General features: G+C 38.1%; 1 protein-coding gene across 1 annotated transcript; it reads left to right on the top strand.

Moving 5' to 3' along the window:
- The first annotated feature begins 14467 nt into the window (after positions 1-14467).
- LOC149409730 (uncharacterized) lies at positions 14468-15796 on the top strand. Its single transcript, XM_089649477.1, has one exon. It carries the CDS (start codon positions 14468-14470, stop codon positions 15794-15796), a length of 1329 nt encoding a protein of 442 aa, XP_089505603.1.
- Positions 15797-24603: the final 8807 nt, after the last annotated feature.

Here is a 24603-nt window from a genome sequence, read left to right as displayed (position 1 = left end):
TTAGTACTATTTTCCTCATTTTCCCATCCACTGTACATAAGATTTATCCCTATTTTTTATTGATTTGAAAAAAAGTTATAAAATGTCTAGATTTAAATTATTTCGGATTTTTTTCTTCATATTTTTTCCCATTCTATTAAATTTGCTTCTTACCTTTTGGATGCGTTCAAATATATTGGTGACGTGATCTCCACGCTGTACCTCATCTCTATCTCATCTCGCCGACCAACAATACTTTAATTAAACAACTTTGAAATGATCCTTGCTCAAAAATCGCATTCATATCTTAACTAACCAGAAATAACTGAATAAAATTATTTTTCGACGGTGTTAACATAAACTATTTGAAATATTACCGAGAAGAAAAAAAATTGTGAACAGTAATGAGATACTTAACCCTTTCAGCCCCAGTGTTAATTCTGTAGCGAGAGATTAATCTATATTGTCTCGCTGAAAGTATACAACGCGACCTACCTGTCTACGAGTATCTACTTGCTAGTGAACTACCTACTCGCGACGTCTAGAGCTACCTACGACAATACGTTGCGAGTTGGTCTACGCGAACTCACTAGAAGGTTCTAACCTGTTGCCTGGCAATAATGGGACCCAGACTGAGCAAGTTGTCTCCGTTTTGCCTGCGATCTCGCTTACCTACTGATGCCATCAGCCGGTCTGTATAAATAGGCCCGACGCTGCGAGCAGTCAGTCAGTTATCAGTCAGCCGTCATTTAACAAGGCTCAACAAGTGATAAGACAACATTCCCGGCTCCGCACGGATTCAACCATGGACTCCATCGGGATATCAACATAGCGCTTTGGCCCCGGCCACCGTCCCTGGCCAGCGCTACACCGGATCATAGCGCCCTGGTTCCAGCGCATCTGACTAGCGCTACAACCGGACCAGCAAGCACCTAGACAACGCAGAATCCTCCCTTGTCTACGCACCTCCCGTACAACCGCCTGCAAGGTCCACCGCACCTTCGGCTTTCCTGTCAGCACTCCAGAAGACCCACGCTCTTCACCAGTTCCTGACAGTCAACGAGTCCGGTCACCATCAGCGGCGTCGACTCACTGACCCGCGCTTGACCAGCACATCACCGCCTGCATCCGGAGTGTTCAACATCCCTTTCAGCCACAGTGTTAATTCAAATTAACATTAAGTTTGTGATTTTTTTACCGTAACGGTAGCGATTTAGAAAAGCCAGGTTTTTGTTTTCTTATAGCTTGTAATTTTTTCTGTGGCGTCTATTTTTTCTGCTCTGTTGAAATCCTTATTCCCACAACAACAACGATAAATATTTTGACATCTGCTGATTGTGAGTTTCGTCGAATTTCTGCGGTCATTGAATACTTAATTTAAAGTCAGATATCAATATTTTCTACTCGAATTACAAATATTTTAACGAATTAAGATGTGTTCTATAATAATAACATCAGTTTAATTCAATGTTCACAGTCATTTGCCAGAATATTGTAAATTAATATCAATGTTCATTCAAATTAACACTGGTAGTGACGGACATGTTTTCGACTAGTTTGGCGAATTTTTAAAGATTTATTATGCTAGATTATTTCTTTATTACGGAATGAATTTTAGTTTAAATATTATTTGTTTGTGCCTTAGAGATTATCATTACATTGTAAATGTGCATTTTTGACATGAAACAGTTATTTGTAAAACTTTTGTGTTATGGTTATTTTACATTACTATTTTTAAAAAAATACCCCCTGACGTCCAATGTAAATTCAAATTAACATAGAATAATTTCTAAAAAAATTAAATACCTAAAATTTTCAAAATTTTTTATAATTATTTTATATATGTAGAAACAATAATGCGGGTGTGAAAGGGTTAATGACTACGTATTGTCGTCCCAGTGAGAGGTCGTAAGTGACGTCATCGTTCAGTATATAATTCGCCAACTAACCGCGCTCTTCACACCTTCCCAACTAGATTCTGTGGATTAAATTATTCATCGTCCTGTGTGAAAATTTCTCAAAAAAAAATTGTGATCAGGCAGATAACCGCCCATCTGACGAAAAATTAACTCTTGTCAAAGTACCGATCAGCTTAGAGGAGGTACCATTCTACAGATACTGGACTACTGAGTGTGTTGTCAGATATGATACTTGTAAATGAGTCAGGTAAGCTAGCTTTGCTATCATTATTAGATTTGAGTGCAGCGTTTGACACCATCGACGACAGGAAAAAACTTTTGGACTGGGTGGTGAAATTATTATGAGTGGATAAAATAATACCTCTGTGGCTGAACCCAATCTGTACAAGCGGATATTAAGAACTCTCCTTCATATGGTCACATGACTCTCACTTCTGGAGTCCCCCAGGGTCCAGTAATGGGGCCCCTATATTTCATTTCGTTCATCAAAGATGTTGCAAAAATTATAGAATCATTCGGATTTCTTTCCCTTTGCAATGCTGACGATCAGCAAATCTATTTCTACTGTACACCGGATGAGAAAGACAAATTAAAAGTTACATTTTAAATACATTGCTGCCATAACAGTGTGGATGTCTTAGAATAAACTAAGACTAAATCCATCCAAAACGGAATTTCTCTAGAAAGCAAATGTAGTAAAAGTAGACAAATCTTCTCTCATTACTTGTGGCTGCAAAATCATCCCTAAACATAGCATTAAACCCCTAGGTTTTAATTTTCCTTGCCGGGGCACCTAGTCCTAGGAATCGCTAATATTGTCTTCAATAAGTATATATCATTTTTATTATTAGATGTGAATTGTAGAAAAAGTCTGGTAGGCCCGAAAAGTGGCAAAATCAAGTGAATCAGATACTTGAGTCGGGCCAGTTCATGAGTCAGAACAATAGAAGAGTATGTATGAATTTGAAGGAGGAGAGGAGTGTTTGCCAAAACCGAGTTGTTTGGTGGTCTGTCCTCTCTACGTACCCCTCAGGGAAACGGCGTGATGGTTAGTTAGTTAACACATATTTAAACAGAAAACTTAAAAAATAATATACAAAAATACCGTTTTCAAATACAGAAACAATATTTACAATATGCATATTTTCAGTATGTAAAATGAGACTAGTTATCTTGGCAATACATATTTTCAATTACAATTTCATTTAAATAACGTACCCCCATAGACTAAATTAGACTAGACACGGCATAATCATTTAAAAATAACCCCAACACAATTTTGGTTTGGTTCAGGTGCGCATTTATGAAAAGGCCCACGCATTGTGTCGCAATGCGAAATGGGCACTGTGCATTGCATTTTACTTTTTGTTGGTCTAGAGCAGGGGTCTCCAAACTTTTCAGCCGGAGGGCCACATTGACTACTCCAGTGAGTTCGGAGGGCCAAAACCGTTTTAATTTCTAGACACCGATATTTTCTGTCCTAGGGAGGGGGGGGGGTAGACAATAGAATTTTCAGGGATGAAAATATAGCTTTAGATAACGTAGCTTTAAAGATATTTTTTGATACTCGTTTCTCAGACCTAGATATCATTGCGAATCAAATAAAGATTTTTCAAAAAAATCCTCTTGATATATTCGCGCGATACTTGTGGACGCAATGTATTGGTGCCAAGTACCTCGCCAACGAGAATATTTATGGTCAATTTATTTATTTACGACAAATGGTTTTATGCTTCAAAAAACGAACTACTTGTCATTGTCTATTGTCAACTACTGTTTGAAATTTGGCATCTACGCGTTGAACAATGCATTTAAATAATAAATTATACACAAATTCAGCAAAGACAGAGTGTGGTAAAAGAAACATAGGCCATGAGGGTGTACACATATATAATCTCCTTCCTGATAGTCTGACAACCGTAAATAGAATAAATATATTTAAGAAAAAGCTGTTTGCCCTCAAGATCAATGAGCAAAACCAAAATGCTCTTACTTAAGAAAAATATGTTACTTAGGTAGTAAACCATAATTATTAATATATACCATATTATTTTTGTTTTAATCAATGTACACTTAAGTTAACAAAGCGAAATATGTATTTCTTTTAACTTAATAAATAACAAAAAAAAATATATGAATACAAAACAATGTCAACATTATATTGTAATAAGTTATTATTTGAGTCAATTTTGTTACAACTGATAGAACTATCTTTAATGGTTGTTATGTCTAGTTGTCAATGGTCCTAGTAGTATATAAGGTGGTATTTTGTCCACATTTTCATCAGAATAGGAAAGTCTTTTGAAAACCAACAAAAATGAAGATCTTCGTGGACTTTGTAAAAATCGGTAAGAATTATTCTGTTTGTTTTACTCACGGAAATTTGCTTCAGAGTTAAAATCCTTTAGAAAGTAGAAAGTGTAAATATACGTACGGGAGGGATAGAATAAGAGATTCAATTATATTAATTCGTCTAAAGTATTCGTTGAAAGTGTGTACTACCATTTTAGAAAACAGAGAAAAATATCTTAGAAATGTTTGCATTTGAAATAAACATTGATTTTTCTACAAAATACTTTTTTAATACTAAACATGATTTTCATGTTTGATATTAACCAAAAAAACTTACAGGGTTATTTTGTCTCGAAACTTCCATGACTTTGAATGAACTCAATATTTAGAAAACACATTCCTCATGTGTAGCGAATTAGTCAGAGAACTGTCACTTTACTTTTAATGCCGTTTGATAAAATCCATTTAATCATAATAATTTGAGATAAATTGAAAAGAATAATTATTTTTCTTTCCAACGAAAAACATATCACATATCCACGAATTACTTTTATAATACATGTACGCCCCGGTCAGATCCGTCCTTCAGAGACTAATGGAATATGATGTTTAATATTTGTCTTATTTATTTAGCGCCGTTTTCGTGAAAAATCACCTTTGTGGCTAGTAATGTCCTTTCGTATTAAGTAACGCATATAAAACCTTTGTACAGTTGGCATGCTGATGACCTTGATGGCTCTGGTGACCTCGGGCACGACTGCACCAGGTGATGATCAAATTTTATGTACCGCGGACTGGGACCCAATTTGTGCCGACACAGGAAACGGAGTCTGGAAGACCTTCAGTAGCAAGTGTAAAGCCAAAGTTGCCGCGAGGTGGCACGGTAAATTAGGTAAGACTGGGAAGGGGTGTTTCTTTCAAGTTCTTTCGTTCAAATCGTGATTCACGGGAATATATACACAGGGAGCGGCGGGGTTTACCTGATAGACCCACCAAATTAAAGTAGATGTCACTTTAAAGTTACCCGGTGTAGCGATGCGCCAGTGTATTTTCACTGTTTTTTTTTATCCAGAAGAAAAAATTACTCTTCAAAATGAAATCATTTTTATCGTATTATATCTTTTAATGTTGATGAATAAATTTTACACTTCGTTTTAAAACATGGTGTTTTCTAACTTGCTGCTTAAACGTCATAATCGGTTTTGTTCAACCACGGTGACCCGTCTCAAATGACGGTGGCGTCTTCTTTTACTTAAAATAAATTAAAGATGATTTATTGTTAAAAAACAAAAATCATTTTAAATTAAACCGATTTTACACTATGATACAAATTTGTGGGACGAAAATTAAAATTTTGACACAAGATGATTTTAATTTAATTTTTTATCATGTTTTCACTGTAAGTAATGCCAAATTGCCTATAAAATTATCAAATTCTTTATTTATTCATTTATTTAACGCCCAGAGGGCTTTTACATGGTTGGTAGTATAATTTTAATTTGACAGATACTTTGAAACATAAAAAATAAGAATAAAATTACATTTGATAAAAGCTATGCAACAAGTCATACAAACACAAGAAATAAAAACAGAAAATTACAGCTATTTGTAGGTTTACATGATGTGTTTAGGAGTATTGTTGGAATAAATGTTTTTAATGATCCACAAAACTTGCCAAGTTGGTATTGAATATGTCAACATCACCCAAGTAATGATTTCCCATGGTGTGAAGTCGTTGTATCGGAGAGTGGGCAATGTAGTTATGCTTATGTGTGCTGCTGTAGAATATTGTATTTTGTCGTGTTGTTACTGTCGGTGTATGTATATTTATAAGTTGCAGGAGTTCACAACAGTCGAATTTAGAGTTAAGTATTTTGAATAAGAACGTTAAATCGTTTATTTTACGTCTATCTTCTAATGTATGTATTTTTAGAGTATTTATTAAGAAATTGTATTTTAAGTCTTCGACAGGGATATTTAATTTAAAATTTATAAAACGTAGAAATTTTTTTTGTATTCGCTCAATGTTGTTAATGTGAATTTTGCAAGATGGAGACCAAACTACTGAGTTATATTCAATTAGACTTCTTACTAGAGATACGTATAATAGTTTAATGGCTTGTAAAGAATTAAAGTTTTTAGTTGTTCTTAATACGAAGCCTAGTGTTTTCATACCTTTGTTCACAATTTGATGGATATGATTGGTGAAACTTAGTTTTTCGTCCAAAATAATTCTAAGATCTCTCCTTTCCGTGACTCTTTCTAAAGCTATGTTATTGATGGAATATTCGAATAAAACAGGATTTTTGTTTCTGAAGAAAGTCAAGGTTTTGCACTTTACTACATTTAAAAATAAATTATTTTGAACGCACCAATCTCTAAACTTACTAATATTTGACTGTAGTATATGGCAATGATTTATATCAGTTATTTTCTTGTATAGTTTGATGTCATCTGCAAAGATCAATACCTCGACATCGTTGAAGCAATTGGTTATATCATTGATGAAAATGAGGAACAAAACCGGGCCAAGGTGACTACCTTGCGGTAGGCCACTGGTAGCCCGGAAAGCTTTCGACATCCAAGATTTTATTTTAACGAACAGTTTACGGTTTGACAAATAGCTACTAAACCATTGTAGCATGTTATCCCTTATTCCTAGAGCAAATAGTTTTTGGATTAGTAGTTTATGGGATAGTTTTTCGTCCATAATTCTTTAATAGTCGATGCATCATAATTTATAACACAAGCAATATTTTCCGCTTACTGTGCTGGTAGTAGAAGATTTTCAAATATTGTCAGGTTATTCGTAACCCGGGATTGTTTTTCTTTTTTTTTAACAAATAAAAACAGCACATCGTGCTGTATATTTTATGACCCTTTAATTTAAAAAAATCTTAGTTATTTTGGTCTCAAATCCTAATTGAAATTCTGAATCCTGTATTGAATATTTCCCCACTTACCCAACATTCCACTTGTAATGTCCATTATATTGTATTTCCATAATTAAGGTCCCCCGTTCATTCCTTATCAATTCTTCTGCCGATTTGGCTTTGTCCCTCCCTCCATCCTTCAACTCCTCCCCAAATGTTAATCTGGTGAATAGAACATTGTTTTTGTAAAATGTTAATTTTGTATTTATTTACTCTTTTATAAGCCTATAAGAATTTCAATTGAATACATGAAATGTTTATTATAATTTACACTAGGATTATTTTTATTCCAGAATACTCACCATATTACGAAGGTCAATGTATAAGTCTAAATTGAAGCAGGTTGCAGTAAGAGTTCCGTATGTATGTACTACTACAAATCTAATTTAAACTCATATTCAAAACTTAAAATCCAAATTACAAACAATAAATTATTTTGAAACCATGTTCAACCAATTCATATTTTGAAATAAATCATTTATTTGAACACAATTTTCCTTATTTTCCCGTCCACTGTAGATACACGTTATCCCTATTTTTATTTCATTTGAAATAAGTAATATAATGTCTAGTTTTTTTACATATTTTTTCCCATTTTATTCAATTTTCTTCTAACCAAAGGCATTGTCAAGCGGCAACATACTCAACTTCGCAAGACCAACCAACAATACTTTGATTAAACATATTTGACATTATCCTTGCTCAAAAATCACATTCCTATCTTAACTAGTCAGAAGTGACTGAAAATATTTTTTTTCGTACGATGTTAATAAAAACTATTTGAAATATTACCGCCCTGAAAAAAAAAAGTTAATGTCATCACGGACCGAGCAGTAATGAGGTACACATTGTCGTACCAGTGAGAGATCGTACATGACGTCATCGTTCAATATCTCAGTATAGTCTTACGTCTCGATTACTGCAATGGCATTTATGCTAGCCTTCCAAAATATCAAATTGACAATCAGTGTTTAATGCAGCAGCGCGGCTCATAACCGGGGTTTCTAAATATTCGCACATTTCAGAACACCTTCGTAACCTTCACTGGCTCAAGTGCCCTGAAAGAATCCAGTGCAAATTGTGCTGGATGGTGTTTAAATCCATCAACGAAATGGCCCCACCCCACATCTCTGAACTATGCGTCCCGGAAAACTCTGGTCTGAGGCAGTCAACTCTTAGATCAACAACATCATCAGCTGTAGGCAGACTGATGGAACCTAAGCGCAAGCCAAATACTAAGTTTGGTGATCGCGCTTTCGGAGTATCTGGGCCGAAGGCTTGGAATAAACTCCCTCCGGAACTAAGATCCATAACAAGTCCAACAGAATTCAGGTCTAAACTAAAAACTTAAGTCCAGTTATATCCAATTATGTACTAAATCTTGTATCTAAATTTCGCTAATAAACAATTAGTTAATGTTAATTAAGTGTTAATCTCAAGTGACCTACCAGGTAAGTATTGTACTGTATATTATCTCCATATATTGTTAGTAATCACATAGTAGAAATGAATTATATACTTGTACAGCGATTTTGCACAAAAACGGCGATATAAAAATCATCCAAATATTATTATTATTATTATTATCCAATTCGCCCATTAACCGTGGAGTTCACACCTTCTATAATATTCGTCTAATCTCTAATATCGAAATTTTTTTTGGATTCACTACCCATATCTAAAAGTCGCATCATGTCAATAATATAAACTATTCAAAGTGCACACATATACACAAATACACTCACACATACAAATTTACATATGCACTATAATGCACCACATAAGACACCTACATACACATATTACAAAAGAGACATATACATGTACTAGACAGAGACAGAATACTTGAAAGAGATGACCAATTGATAATTAATAAGTGAGAGGGAGAAAACAATACACAACTGTGATAATGAACCTATGGTATAATTTACATTATAATAACAATTACAAGAATTACACATATAATAATAATTAAATACCTAAGAAAAACAATTTACAATGGTTGCATGATAACTCAACACAGTGAAGTGACAATTCAACACACTTTTAAAAGGTGATATAAAGTCATTAGAAACGATGAAATTTTTTTTTAACCTAACCTAACCTATTAAAATAGAAAATAAAAAAAAAATTAACTTATTTCCACTTGTTTATTTTACCAGTACCGGTTTCGTCCTATTATGGACATCTTCAGGCTGGCAATTGAAATTCTTTTGTTACAGAATTTATACAAAATTAGGTACACAATGTCAAGGTAGGTACATATGTTTGGGTTATTAAATTACAATGGTTCTTTAAGGTTAATATGTCATAAATAAGAAATAATAATATAGCAATGGTCACTATAGCAGAATAATCGATAATTTAGTAAATAAAATAATGAATTTTCCTGCATATCACGCAGGACAATCCGGAAGAGAGGAATCAAACTGTATAAAAGAACACCTCCTTAGTTGGGCAAATCAAAAAGTAAGGGGGGGGGGTTATGATCTATTGAACATAATTTTGCATTTACCAGAAAACGAAAATTATTTCCACAAAGATAGAGATGTCAAAACTCTTAACGTTTGCAACAAAGGATCAGAAGATTACATAATTAAATTACACAACTGTTATTTAAGGTAAATAAGTCATGAATAACAAAATGTTCAATAATCATCAATACATACATCGCAAATTACTTAGAATAAAATGTTACCTCAGAGACTAAGGTAACATTATTCAAATTAATTACAATGGATATATTAATGGCGACTGAGCACCATGTTCCAACTGTTTATTCATGACATATTTACGATCAATTTTCTTCGTTAGGCGATTAATTTCTAGTAATTCTAATCTGTCTAATTTCTGTCCCTTTTCACAAACGTGAAGAACCTTGACATCTATATCCTTGTCAAAAGTATGTTGGTTCTCTAGCAAATGCAAGGCTACGTTCGATAAATCTCTCTTTCGATTTACCCAACATGCGAAATGCTCCTTTATACGGGTCGATACTGCTCTTCCTGTCTGTCCCACGTAACATGCAGGGCAATTCGAGCAATTCACTTGGTAAATTCCAGAGTTCTCCAATTTATCTCTCTTATCCTTATTGTTTATTAATATCTTACCCAAAGAATTCACGCTACAAAAAGCTGTCTTACACTTCTTGTCACTGTCTATCAATTTCGAAACTTTATTTGATACTTTCCCAAGGTATGGTATTTTACACCATTGTTTTGTTTCAATTTCATTTTAGATTAATAATAGATAATTTAATAAAAAAGAAAAATAAAAAACTCACTGTAACTTCAATTACATATGGCCTTACACCAGAAAATGAAATTGAAACAAAACAATGGTGTAAAATACCATACCTTGGGAAAGTATCAAATAAAGTTTCGAAATTGATAGACAGTGACAAGAAGTGTAAGACAGCTTTTTGTAGCGTGAATTCTTTGGGTAAGATATTAATAAACAATAAGGATAAGAGAGATAAATTGGAGAACTCTGGAATTTACCAAATGAATTGCTCGAATTGCCCTGCATGTTACGTGGGACAGACAGGAAGAGCAGTATCGACCCGTATAAAGGAGCATTTCGCATGTTGGGTAAATCGAAAGAGAGATTTATCGAACGTAGCCTTGCATTTGCTAGAGAACCAACATACTTTTGATAAGGATATAGATGTCAAGGTTCTTCACGTTTGTGAAAAGGGACAGAAATTAGACAGATTAGAATTACTAGAAATTAATCGCCTAACGAAGAAAATTGATCGTAAATATGTCATGAATAAACAGTTGGAACATGGTGCTCAGTCGCCATTAATATATCCATTGTAATTAATTTGAATAATGTTACCTTAGACTCTGAGGTAACATTTTATTCTAAGTAATTTGCGATGTATGTATTGATGATTATTGAACATTTTGTTATTCATGACTTATTTACCTTAAATAACAGTTGTGTAATTTAATTATGTAATCTTCTGATCCTTTGTTGCAAACGTTAAGAGTTTTGAGATCTCTATCTTTGTGGAAATAATTTTCGTTTTCTGGTAAATGCAAAATTATGTTCAATAGATCATAACCCCCCCCACTTTTTGATTTGCCCAACTAAGGAGGTGTTCTTTTATACAGTTTGATTCCTCTCTTCCGGATTGTCCTGCGTGGTATGCAGGAAAATTCATTATTTTATTTACTAAATTATCGATTATTCTGCTATAGTGACCATTGTTATATTATTATTTCTTATTTATGACATATTAACCTTAAAGAACCATTGTAATTTAATAACCCAAACATATGTACCTACCTTGACATTGTGTAACTAATTTTGTATAAATTCTGTAACAAAAGAATTTCAATTGCCAGCCTGAAGATGTCCATAATAGGACGAAACCGGTACTGTTAAAATAAACAAGTGGAAATAAGTTAAAAAATGTTTTATTTTCTATTTTAATACTATATAATTCCACCACGTATAACAGTGTAATAAATAAACTCATAACCTAACCTACTTAACCCAATTAATAAAGTTTTTGTTCCATCACTTTCCATGACTTTATGTAACTTTTTAAAGATGTGATGAATTATCATTGTGATGATTTATCCGGCCACCATTAATAATATCATGGAGTGGAATGGATCGTAGAAAAAAATATTAATATCGGGCCATAGAGTGTTTTTTTATTATTAGTTGGTCGATTATTTGGAAAGTAATCTAATATATTTGTATATAAGACTTCCTAATTTCTAATGATTCTAAATTGTCTAATTTAATATCTACACCATTTTTATTTAAAACAGTAGTACCTGCTAGTAGTAAATTATGATCTGATGGTAACAAATGATTGGCAAGTTCAGAAAAACCATTAGTATTTAGACAGCGTAAGTGTTCCTTTACTCTGATGTTTACATTACTTGCTATTTTACCTATGTGAAAGGCAGGCTATGTTCCTAATCACCCGAGTGGCTTCATTTATCGTCTTTGTCTTTAGTAATGATCAAAAATTTACCGAGGTTATTGTTCATGTAAAAAGCCGGTATAATGGCAAAAGGAAGGTTCCTAAAACTTAGTTTGGAAAAATTATTTATAAACAATATCCTACGCCAATGGTAATTTGGAGTGTTGTTTTTAAGTGACGGAGAATTATTTTTGGAAATTTTTTTTTGTTTTTTATTTAGGATTTTATCAAGTATGTCCGAGTCATAACTATACTTGATGCTATTTGTTTTATTAGGGATAATTCATTTGTTCAATTTATGCTATATAGTGGCGCGGACATTAAGATGAAGCTACAAGCCAAAAATGTGTATACTCTTGGTATACCTTATATTGTGGGTAATAGGCATTCAAATCGCTTGACAAACAAAGTCTAGAAACATTCAAATTCAAGCACAAAACTGGTTTTTATTTATTTTGCAAATAATTTTATAAGAAAGCAAAAAGTTAATCAAGTGAAACTGTCACAGATAATCTTAGCTATAATACTGTATTTTTTAAAGTTGTTTCCTTTACGCGTTCATACATTTCTATTGAAAAAATTTTTTTTTTAGTAGTTGGAATTTATATTTTTTACCGAGTAATTTTTTATTTATTTGTATTCTACTCAAACAAAACGATAGGAAAACCTTCAATTTATGTAAAGCATATTTTTTGGTATTCACAATGTAAACCAATTCGTTATAAAGATTAATCAAAATAGTGATTTAGCATTAAGCTTCGCCTTAATCCATGTATCATTGAGTGGTAAGCTGAGTGTTTATGAGAGATGAATTGGTTAGATGTGTTGTGAATAATTATGTCTGTGTCAGTTTAGGTTGGTTTGTGGTATATTTTGAATTCAATTCTATTATTCTTCAGAGTGAACGTGTGGTCTAGAAAATTTAGAAAAACATTAACATCTATTTCTAGAGTAAACTGTATTTGGGTAGGTATGAAAAGAATTTAAAAGCTGAAGGACGGCATTTAATTGCTAAACCCATAGACATATGAATATTTGTAGACCTGCCCTAAGTGATTAAAAGCGTATTATTCCCACTCCCCATACCGGTTCCATTGGAGCCGGCTGTGGTCGCGTATGGCCTCAAGTGAAATTTGAAAACAATGAACATTATTTGTGATAAAACATTTACTGAAGATGACATCGAATCCGCTAAAAGTGTTTTGTGCAAATGCGTACCGGAAAAAACCTTTGCCAGGAGAGTTGGCGATGATAAAAAAAAAAATAAAAAAAGAAACCGACCCGAACAATATGCCGAAATTTGCGGTTTTAAACGTTAACAAACTACCGCCGGTCACATTCGATTATATTGACGCAACTGCATTTCTGAGAGACTTAATAATAATCAAAAGTGATATTCAGAAACTAAAAGATGAATCCGACCATAGTAAGAACATGGCAATTAAAGATCAAATTGATTTATTAACTTCGGAGATAAATAATCTGAAATCTACTGTTAATGAACTAACGAAAGTAAACACAAACAGTGCAGTGCCATCTACTAATGAACCGCCGAAGCTTCATATCAAGGTCAAAACTTTGGAAGATGCAATTATGTCAACGCCATCTATGGAGACAAGGTCAAAACACGATTACCCACTTCAGGCCGAAAAACCAATTGATCGCCCAAATTCGTTTGCAGATGTCGTTAACGACAACCCTTCGGGTGAAAACGAAAATCACAACGGGCATGGATGGAAATCCGAAAGGAAAAAGACCTACAAAAAACACAACTTTCATTTAAAAAGAAAAAACGTAGGGAGTGTGGCGAACCCATCGCTCAGGGAGTGGAAACACGACCTGCAATAGCCATCCCAAGCTAAGGTGTGGGATACCGTGCCCAGGGCTGAATGACACTGGGGAACAGTGTCACAAACGGTTCCTCCGAGACACAAGGTCGCATCTCGGAGTATACAGACCTTACCCCGGCATTCGGGGCTCTGCTGGGGTGGACCTTTTATTTCCCTAGATACTCGTGGGACCAAATATGGACTGCAAAAACAAAGACAACACTGACGAGGGACCTTTAAGGAACCTAGGGGGAGTGGAAGGAGGAGTTGAGGCCGCCTCGGTGGACTCATCCCTCTTGGGGCCTTTGAGGAACCAAGAGGAAGTGGAGAGGAGAGATGGGACCACCCTGGTGGACTCTTCCCTTGAGGGGCCCTCTGGGAACCGTAAAGAAGGACCTCCGACGGACGCAACGTGGCAGGATCCCCCAGGGGATCCAGACGTGGAAATGCAGGGACCATCAGGGGACCTGGAAAATAGCGCATGTCGGGATAAGGAAGGCCACTTTCACGGTGCGCCCTCCTAAAACCGAGGAGCGTAAACAGGAGGAATGACCTAAGGATTAGGCAGTAATGGCTAAAAACTTACAGTTCATTCAAATAAACTTGCACCGCAGTCCGGCAGCGACTGCAGTGCTTAGCAGTAGAGTCAACCGGGACAGTGTGGACGTCGCGCTGATCCAAGAACCCTGGACTTATAGGGGGAAGGTCAGAGGACTAAACATGAACCAAGGTCTACTCTATTATAACGAGTCGGGGGACAGACCCAGGGCCTGTATTCTCATCAGAGGGATACCTGGCACACTGCTACCCGAACACTGCAGTAGGGACTTAGTGGCTGTGAAGCTACAGGTCACGCTGGACCAAAGAAGCAGGGAAGTAGTTGTGGCATCAGCATACATGCCCTATGACTCTGTGGAACCACCACCCTCAAGGGAAATAACGAGACTCGTCCAGGACTGCAGGGAGAAGGGTAGGGAACTGATACTCGGAGCAGATGCTAACTCGCACCACACTGTGTGGGGGAGTACGGACATCAACAAACGAGGACAGGACCTCCGGGAATACCTGATGACAGTGAACCTTGAGATTCTTAATAGAGGTAGGGAACCCACCTTCGTTATAAGTAACAACCTGACCCTAGGAACATTAAGAGTCTCAGGATGGAGAGTATCGGACGAACCATCCCTGTCGGACCACCGACACATAGAATTTAAACTAGAGGGAGAAACAAGCAAAACGGGGACCGATACATATAGGAGCCCAAAAGCAACTGACTGGACTAGATACTCGGAGGAACTAAATATAGGAATGACAAGATTCCCAGCTAAATACGGCTGCCCCGAAGAAATTGAAGACGCAGTAGAAGTACTGAGGGACTCAATGATAAGGGCATACGAAAATAGCTGCCCTCTGAAGACAAGTACCAGGGACAAAACACCGTGGTGGAGCAGAAGACTGCAGGAGCTACGGAAAATAGTAAGGCAAGCTTTCAACAAGGCCAAAAAGTCAGGAAACTGGGATGCCCACAAGCAATACCAGAAAGAGTACAAGGTGGCAATCAAGAAAGCCAAAACATGCTCCTGGGAGAAATACTGTGGGGAGGTGGAAACCATCCCACAGACTGCAAGAATCCAAAAAATTCTTGCAAAAGACCCAGGGGCAGCAAAAAGCCCATTCAAAAAATCTGATGGAGGATTTACCAACAGTTGGGAGGAGGAGTTGGAGGTACTGCTGGGGAAACATTTTCCCGGCTACAAAAAGTTAGAAGCAGATGACACCGGTCCACCACCAGCCCGAGTTACACGGGAAGGTAAGGACTGGGACACTGCGGCTAAAATAGTTACTCCCTCCAGAGTTAAATGGGCAATCAGAGGGTTTGACCCTTTTAAAAGCGCATGAGAGGATGGAATCTTTCCGGCACTTCTACAGAGGGGCCTAGATACAATCCTACTTCCGGTGACGAAGATCCTGAGGGCATGCTGTGCCCTCGGATACATCCCCATAACATGGCGGAAGACAAGGGTAGTGTTCATACCCAAACCGGGGAGAGCTGACTACGACCAACCAGGTGCATTCCGCCCAATTAGCCTCACCTCATTTCTTTTGAAGACAATGGAGAGGCTAATGGACAGGCACATAAGGGACGGGGCACTGAAAGAGAAGCCCCTCCACGAGTTACAATTTGCTTACCAAGCAGGTAAATCAGTCGACGCGGCACTGCACAGGTTGGTGTACAAACTGGAGCAGGCACAAGCGACTGGGGAACTGGCGGTAGGGCTATTCCTGGATATAGAGGGAGCATTTAACTGCACCACTATTAAATCCATTGATGAAGCGGCAGAAAGACATGGACTCGACAAAACCACCAGAAGGTGGCTGAGGAACATGCTCTCAGGCCGGATACTTACGGTGACAAGGGGTGAGGTAAGCATCAAAGTGCTGGTGACACGAGGGTGTTCACAGGGAGGGGTCTTATCACCCTTGCTGTGGAGCCTGGTGGTGGACAACCTCATCCGGAAACTCAACAACAGGGGCCTATATACGCAAGGGTATGCGGATGACATTGCAACCATAATAAGGTGTTGGGATGCAGACACAACCCGAGGCCTTATACAGTCAACACTGGCAACAGTGGAAGAATGGTGTGAAGAAACAGGACTGTCAGTCAACCCAGACAAGACAGAACTAGTAATCTTTACGCGTAAAAGGAAACTAGAAGGATGGAGCAATCCAACCTTCTATGGAAAGGAATTAGAACCCTCTGACACGGTTAAGTACCTCGGAGTCATCATAGATGCCAAACTGAGCTGGAAAAACCAGGTGGAAACTGTAGGCAGAAAGGCCTGTGCTCTGATGTGGGCAACTAGGCGAATCTGCGGCAGAACGTGGGGTCTCAAACCTAAATGATACAATGGCTTTACACAGCCGTTGTAAAACCAAGGATCATGCACGCAGCCCTGGTCTGGTGGAGGAGAACAACACTGAAAACAGTGATGGTCACACTCAATCACATACAGGGACTTGCATGCAGAAGCATCACAGGAGCCATGAGAACCACTCCAATACTAGCCATGGGAGTGCTGCTGAACCTACCCCCACTAAACATAGAAATAGAGGGGGCGGCGATGGCGGCAGCCTACAGGTTACATTGCAATGGCCAATGGAGAGGAGAGTTGCCCAGAAACAGTCACACGGAAATAGGAATAAGACTGAGGGCAATTAGTCCGACGGCTGGGATGAAGCAGGACGGCAAGCAAGCCGAATACTTCTTCGGACAGCTGTTTAAAGTGACGTACCCCACAAGGGAGGAATGGGACTCGGTCCCAGGTCCAAACTCCAAACAGGAACTAATCTGGTTCACAGACGGGTCCAAGATGGAGGAAGGAACAGGGGCCGGGGTCTGTCTGCAGGGATCTAAGAGGGAACTCAGGATACCTCTAGGAATGCACTGCACTGTGTTTCAAGCTGAGATGACAGCCATCTTAGCCTGCGCACAGGAGAATATGAGTATCGGGTACAGAAATAAGAACATAAACATATGTTCGGATAGCCAGGCGGCCTTAATGGCACTGGAAAGTAACCGATGCGACTCCAGACTGGTGATGGAATGCAGGACTATCCTAATAGAACTGGCGACCATCAATAAAGTAACCCTGCTCTGGGTACCAGGACATTAAGGTATTGAGGGCAACGAGCGGGCTGACGAACTAGCAAGGAAAGGGGCGAAAGCACCACTTGCGGGATCCGAGCCGGCCGTAGGAGTAGCAGCATGCCACACCAAACTACATATCAAGAGGTGGGTCAAATCCCAACACTGGAAGGAATGGAAGAAGGCACCCGGAATGAGGCAATCTAAAGTACTCATAAACGGACCGGACCCTAACCGAACCAGGCAACTACTCGATATGGACAGAAACTCACTGAGGGAACTGGTAGGACTATTAACGGGACACTGCCATCTCAGGAGACACATGCAACTGTTGGGAGTGGAAAACACCAACATCTGTAGGAAATGTGAAGAGGAGGAAGAGACACCAATTCACCTATGGTGCCAATGTCCCGCTCTGCTGGGAATAAGGCTCAGATACCTGGGAAGACACAGTGTGGAACCAGAAGACATCGCCACATATCCAATGACAGCCCTGGTGAACTTCATAAAAGGGACCGGGTTACTGGCAAGGGAATGAGGTAAAATGAGAGATAGTACAATGGGCCTATGGCCTAAGTGCTCGCGGGGAACGTAAGTAAACCGCCTCCGACTTTAAAAAAAAAAAAAATAAATAAATAAAAAGAAAAACATGATTTTGGGCAGCAACGAAAATGCAGAAATCAAAGGCCTGCAGAGAATGAAATATGCTCTCGTCACAAGACTTGAGAAAACCACAACTTGTGAAAATGTGATCTCTTTTCTTAAGACAAGGGGTATTGATGCAGTAGTTTACGAACTACAAACTAAATCTGGCGAGTATCGAGCGTTTAAAGTTGGGACCACCGAGTCAGCATACGAAAAACTTATGGATGCGAGTATCTGGCCAAAATTCTCGGTTGTGAGAAAATACATTTTCCGAATGCCGAAAACGCAAATAAATGATGCAAAATAATATTACAAATACCAAGCTTCTGAAAATTGTATCATTCAATTGTAGATCAATTCGTCGAACAGAGCACTTCATAAAGGAATTATGTACTTGTAATGACGTCATTGTATTGCAGGAAACCTGGATGTTACCTACAGACTTAGGATATCTGTCGTCAATACACCCGGAATTCTCCAGTCATGGGACATCCGCTGTTAACCTCTCTGATGGTCCATTAATTGTCCGCCCCTACGGAGGCGTTGGTATCTTATGGCGCAATACAATTAAAACTACTCTTATTGATTGTAGAGAACCTCGAATCGCGGCTATTGAAATAGAGTCAGACAATGGAACTCTCCTTATAGTAACAGTTTATTTGCCAACCAATTCAGCCGAAAACTTACCGGAATTCTCAAACTGTTTGGGAAAAATAAACGCCATTATTGAGGAACAAAAGAGTTCCAACTCAATTATTATACGAGATTTTAATGCAGATCCGAGATCTCTTTTTGGACGTGAACTTGCACAATTTTGTACAGAGAATAACTATACATACACTGATATGGTGCATCTAAGCTCTGATACTTTCACTTACGTAAGCGCACTGAAAGAAATGTTTAGGTACGATTTACCAAATTTTCAGTAATTATCTACTAAACAGTTTAGTTGCTGTGGTGACTGCCGAACTTTTAGCTACTGTTTGCTAAACAGCAGTTTATTTATAACAGCTTAACGATTCAGATATTCTAGCTAAACTAATCGGTTGAGACAGCTCTCTAACTTTCTGTGTTTAGTTGTGTTACCTAAACTGTATTTATGACAGCTTAACGATTCAGGTATTCTAGCTAAACTAATCGGTTGAGACAGCTTTGTGTTTAGTTGTGTTACTTAAACTAAAAATTATATACCTAAACCATTTTGTAGTGTTCGGTTAGAAAAACTTAACTATTTAGATGTAGTAACCTTATTATTTAGTTAATATTACAAAATGGTTAGCTTGATTAACTAAATTTCGGTTGGAATAGCCCTACCGATATAGGTGTTTTAGCTCTATACTGCTAGCTAGCTTTAGGTACTGTAGCTTAGCTTTTTGGTTAGATTATCTTTATTAAATAAGAAGTGCAGCTTTGCAGTTTAGCTGAAAACAATACAGGGTGTAAATGTAACCACCATCAACTCGAAGGATTATACCCATGATTCAGAATAATGGGTTAAATACTTTGAGTTGCAGGTAGTTTATTACAACCCTTTTGAGAGATGAAACCTAAATAAATAAATATTATGTTTTGTAAGACTAGAAAGTACTTATTAAGAACCTCATTCATATAAAAGTTATTTTGTTAAGAATCGTCTCTCAAAATATTGTTTCCAGCTACCAGCAAAGCCTCAAAAAAGAAAACACGTTTGATCATACACACATTTACATTATCATTTTTTATTATTTTTTTTTTTAAATATAGTAAAAGATGTTTGTGTCCTGATTTGGCAAATTCTTTTCGGCGCTGCCTGTATGTGTCTAGTAATTTACCTTTAGCAGCAATTTTTTAGGTAGGCCCAAAACACACATATGGGGTGAAATATACAGCTGCGCTTTCTTTATTAAAGTCTTTGGTGATTTGAAAAGCAAATTCATAAAATCTCTTGCTTGTAATGGATCTATCTGGATTACCCTGCAATTCCTTACTTATAATAGTACTGCACAGTCTGGCAGAATTGTCTAACAGACCCTGTGATGGTTTGAACAATCACATAAATAAACTAAACGAATGCACTCCAAAAATTTTTTTGGAGTAGACTAACGACATAAGATTTATTGACAGGCGGGTCTTGAAGTAAACACGTTCCCACGGGAAGGGAGAAAAGAAGAGATCGCAGGAGGGGCAGTCGGTTTTTGAACTTGGATACGTTGACAGCTCCGAGAAATCAATACAGTTAATTAGTGAATTCGAATGGTGTTAGAAAGTATTGTTGAATATTGAATTAAAGTGAAATATTATTGAACCGGTGTTTGTGAGAAGTGAAAGTGGTTGTACTCAGTGAGGATTAGAAATGATACTAATAACAGTGATAATGATTGGATAATTTGTAGAGCGCCGTTTTGTGAAAAATCACCTCAGGGGCGCTAGGTGTTGTGCGATCGCGATTGTGTTATAAAATTGTGTTGATTTAAGCGTCATTTTGTATACGGTTTGAATTAAATTACTTGTCTTAAAAACATGGAAATAATAATGAAAATGATTGCGTTTAAAACAGAGTGAAAGTATTTAAAGGCAGGAAGTGTTTGATGGGATTAGGGAGGAATTAAAGATTGGCGAGATGGCGTTCTATCCACGGAGACCGTAAACCAGAGAATCAAACAAATCATAAACTGCGGGTTCGAATCCTGACAGAAATTAGGGAGGTACAATTTTATTTACAGAATTAGTTAATTGCCCTTTTATAGGTTTAGGGAGGGGATCAAAAATTGAACAAATTGCAAGGATTTCGATAAAAGGAGAAAATGATTAATGTAATGGAATGCCGGTAGGGAGGAGACCGTAAAACTAAACTGATTTAGCTATTTAGTGTGTAACCAGGTAAACTTTACGCTGAGATTGGGAGATGACTAACTGGGTGAGTTTTTTAATATTATTTATTAAATTCCAGAGGACGGATTCATCCGAACAACAGAAACCAAGTTTACAACTCCTGACACCCAAATTAATGTTTCAAAAAGGAATGTGCCCGACAATATTATCTATCGGCTGTGAGCGGGGAACGGGCCAACGACCTTTTCATATGTAGGCCGATAACGTTTGTGTAGGGGAATGCTTCGGACCGAGGGTCATATTGAGAATTTACCTACTGCCGATCTGTTATCCTTTAAAAAACTTAACGAATCAAATCGTGGCGTTGTCCCTGCGATAGGTATTGAATAGCCGACGAAAACATTAAAATAGGTACTTATTACAAATTAGGCCAAGCATTGAAGGTACACCCACCCTGTCCCACCCTAGTATAGGTGACTTATGGTCACCCCTTTGGAGCTCTCGCATGAATCTAATTTTTTTGAATCAACGGCTCTACAATTTATATAAATGAAGCAAGGCCTTCAATGTCCCCGCATACGGTGTTATGAAGCGGTATGCAAGCGCTTACAAGTACTAAACTAAGGACAACACAGAAAAATAAACAATAAAAAAATCAAGTTCAAGTGTCAGGCAGATAGTTGGTGGAGGGGACCCACACTCCAGTACCTGTAAACACATAAAAGTAAAGTAAAGAATAAAGTGACGGGGGAGTTTCGCCGAACCACGACTGGCAGTCCTGTTGAGAAATTGGTGGTGGTTGGGGCGACTGGTGCAGGTCAGGACTTCCACACCCCTTAACCGACCACCCGGTGGTGCCCTGAAGATAAGTATTGGAAAAAGAGGGATAAAACCCTAAAGAACCTAGGGGAAAGAAGCGTCAGGAGGTCAGAGGCAGGGTGGAGGTTACTCCAGCCCGCACAGTCACCCCTCTGACCATCAACGCTCATCAGGGGTGGCGCAGGTGATTGGCGGAGTCCCCCGGTAAGAAAGAATAATAAGAAGCTCCAGTCATGCATGCGGGGACGAGGCCCGTTATCCAACCCCTGATGGGGAAAATAAACAAAACAAAACAGACAACGGAGTTCAGTTCTCGCCTGTAAACTCGTTGCTGTTACTAAAAAGAAAAGAAAAGAAAACCGGAAAAAATACATGTAAAAAGAAGAGAAAATAAGAGGGAAAATGAAAAACAATAATCAATCCAAAAAGTGCCACATAAGGGCAACGGTAAATAAGTAAAAACAAAAGTAAAGGTGTAAAAATAAGATCTGCATGGTCTGTAAAGAGGACAGTAATTATTGAATAAGATAACAAAGCAAAGTAAGAGAGATAATTAGTAAACACAGATATATAGAGTGCTTACAGTATCTGTAAAAAGAAAAACAGTGTGTTAACCTTAGACAGGGAAAAAGAAACATATGAAAAGAAAACAGAAAATAAGAATTAAAAAGTACAAGACAAGTTAATTAAAAAAACAAAAAAACAAAATATAAACGAATGGACATCATCTGCAACAGCTGGTACAGTAAAAAAAGAAATAAGATAAGAATAATAAAATAAGAAAAACAGAATAGCATATACAATAATGAAAGAGTTGTAAAAGAATAAGTTATGGAGCAGGAGCAGTACACCGGGGGTTCCCAATTATTACACTAGTCTAATCTCTCAACCCAGATCCTAGTAAACTTCCTCAAACATTCGAAATTCACACTGTTAGAAACAAGATCGGTGTTCCACACCGGTCTAATGGGGACATTCAGACCTTCTATCATTTCGTCTCTGGCATCCTTCAAAATCTCACAGTGCCACAGAATGTGCTCGGCCGACTGGTAATTATTGCCACAAGCGCAATTGGGGTGGATGGACAGGGCAAGGCTGTGAAGCCTTCCCCTGAATTCCCCATGTCCTGAAAGGAGCTGCGTAACGTGATGGTCCAGTTTGAGGAAGGCCCCTTCTATTCTGAGTTTAACTGAAGGGAAGAAGGAGAAGGTCCATCTTCCCTTGCTCGACCTATCCCAACGGACCTGCCACTCTTTGAGCGACAGGTCCCTCATCGTTAGGAGCAGTCCTGGGAGAGTTCCTGGTCCACCCGGTGTCAGGACGACACCAAGGTGGTTGGCCGGGGATCCACGGATCAATCGCTGCTTCGCTAACACCTCCCTAATTTCTAGATCGATTGGTAATATACCAGCCAAAATTGGCAAAGCGTCCGAAACAACGGTTCGATATGCCCTAGATAGTGCCAGCAGGGGAGTGCGCTGATCCCTAGTGAGAGCAAGAAGTATTAAGCAGTTATCCAGGCGATGCTCCCAAACAGAGGCGGCATATGCGACTTGCGCAACATATACCCCCTTGTAGAGAGCGTGCAAAGCCGGTCTGCGAAGTCCCCACTCTGCCGTGGAGATTCTTCGAAGCTTCAGAAACAGCGACTGAGCCCTGCAGGATACATCTTTGACATGAACCAGAAAGGATGACGATCGATAGTGACACCTAAATATTTAACGTTATCCACAAATTTGATATTAGTGTCTCCCATACGGATGGTAGGGTTTCTTGTCTTATTGAAAGAACCCTTCATCAGGAGGCCCATAGTCTTCTGGGGAGCGAAGGTCATTTTATTCCTCTCCCCCCATTTAAGGAGGGTGTCCAAACCTTCACCAGCCTTACGTTCGACTTCTCTTCTACTGTCCCCAGAGACAAGATACATTTTATCATCCGCATAGTCGATCATGATACATCTTTCAGGTAAGGGTAACCTAGAGGAGTCATCGAAGGTTATATTCCAAAGTTTAGGACCTAGGACGGAGCCTTGAGAACACCCCATATCGGTCTCACGTTCAATAACAGTGTCACCATGAGAAATAATGACAGTTCGGCCCGATAAATAGTTGTCTACTGATTTAAATAGAGTTTTTGGGCAATTCCTATTTTTAACCTTAATACGTATCATGTCCCACCATGCGTAGTCGAAGGCACCAGTGATATCTAGGAAGATTGCAACTACATACCTCTTTGTACAAACCTTCACGCAGTTAAGCGCAAACGACATGGCGTGCACGGTGGATCTACCGGAGACGAAGCCAAATTGGAGATCACTAGACGGGGAGAGTGATTGTTGTAGCCTATGCCGGATAAGTTTCTCCAGGATCTTGCCAAGCACTGGAAGTAAGGTGATGGGCCGATAGGCCTTGACATCAGTTAGTGGCTTACCGTTCCCCTTTGGTATGACCCTGAGCACGCCTCTCTTCCATTCAGAAGGGAAAATTCCTCTTCTCAAACACGTTTCCATCACTTGGAAGAGCTCCTCCCTAGCGTGGATCCAGACTTGCTTCACTATCACGCCATTAAGTCTGTCATGCCCTGGTGCCTTCTTAGGACCCAAACCCTTAATTATTAGGTCGATTTCTGCTCTATTATTATTTTGTATCTTTTTGACAATGTCATTTAATGTAATGAAATATTTTATGTATCAAAAAATATGTAAACATTAATTCATGTATCAAATACGTCTGTCTCGACACAGGTTTATCCTAGTGAGACAGACTTCGAAAAAAAAAACCTG

The sequence above is a fragment of the Hesperophylax consimilis genome, chromosome 30 (assembly GCF_061612785.1).
Source record: "Hesperophylax consimilis isolate HC1 chromosome 30, BYU_Hcon_1.0, whole genome shotgun sequence".
Classification (NCBI taxonomy): Eukaryota; Metazoa; Arthropoda; class Insecta; order Trichoptera; family Limnephilidae; genus Hesperophylax; species Hesperophylax consimilis.
The sequence above is the reverse complement of the archived record's forward strand: the minus strand, read 5'-3'. Positions and strand labels throughout refer to the sequence as shown.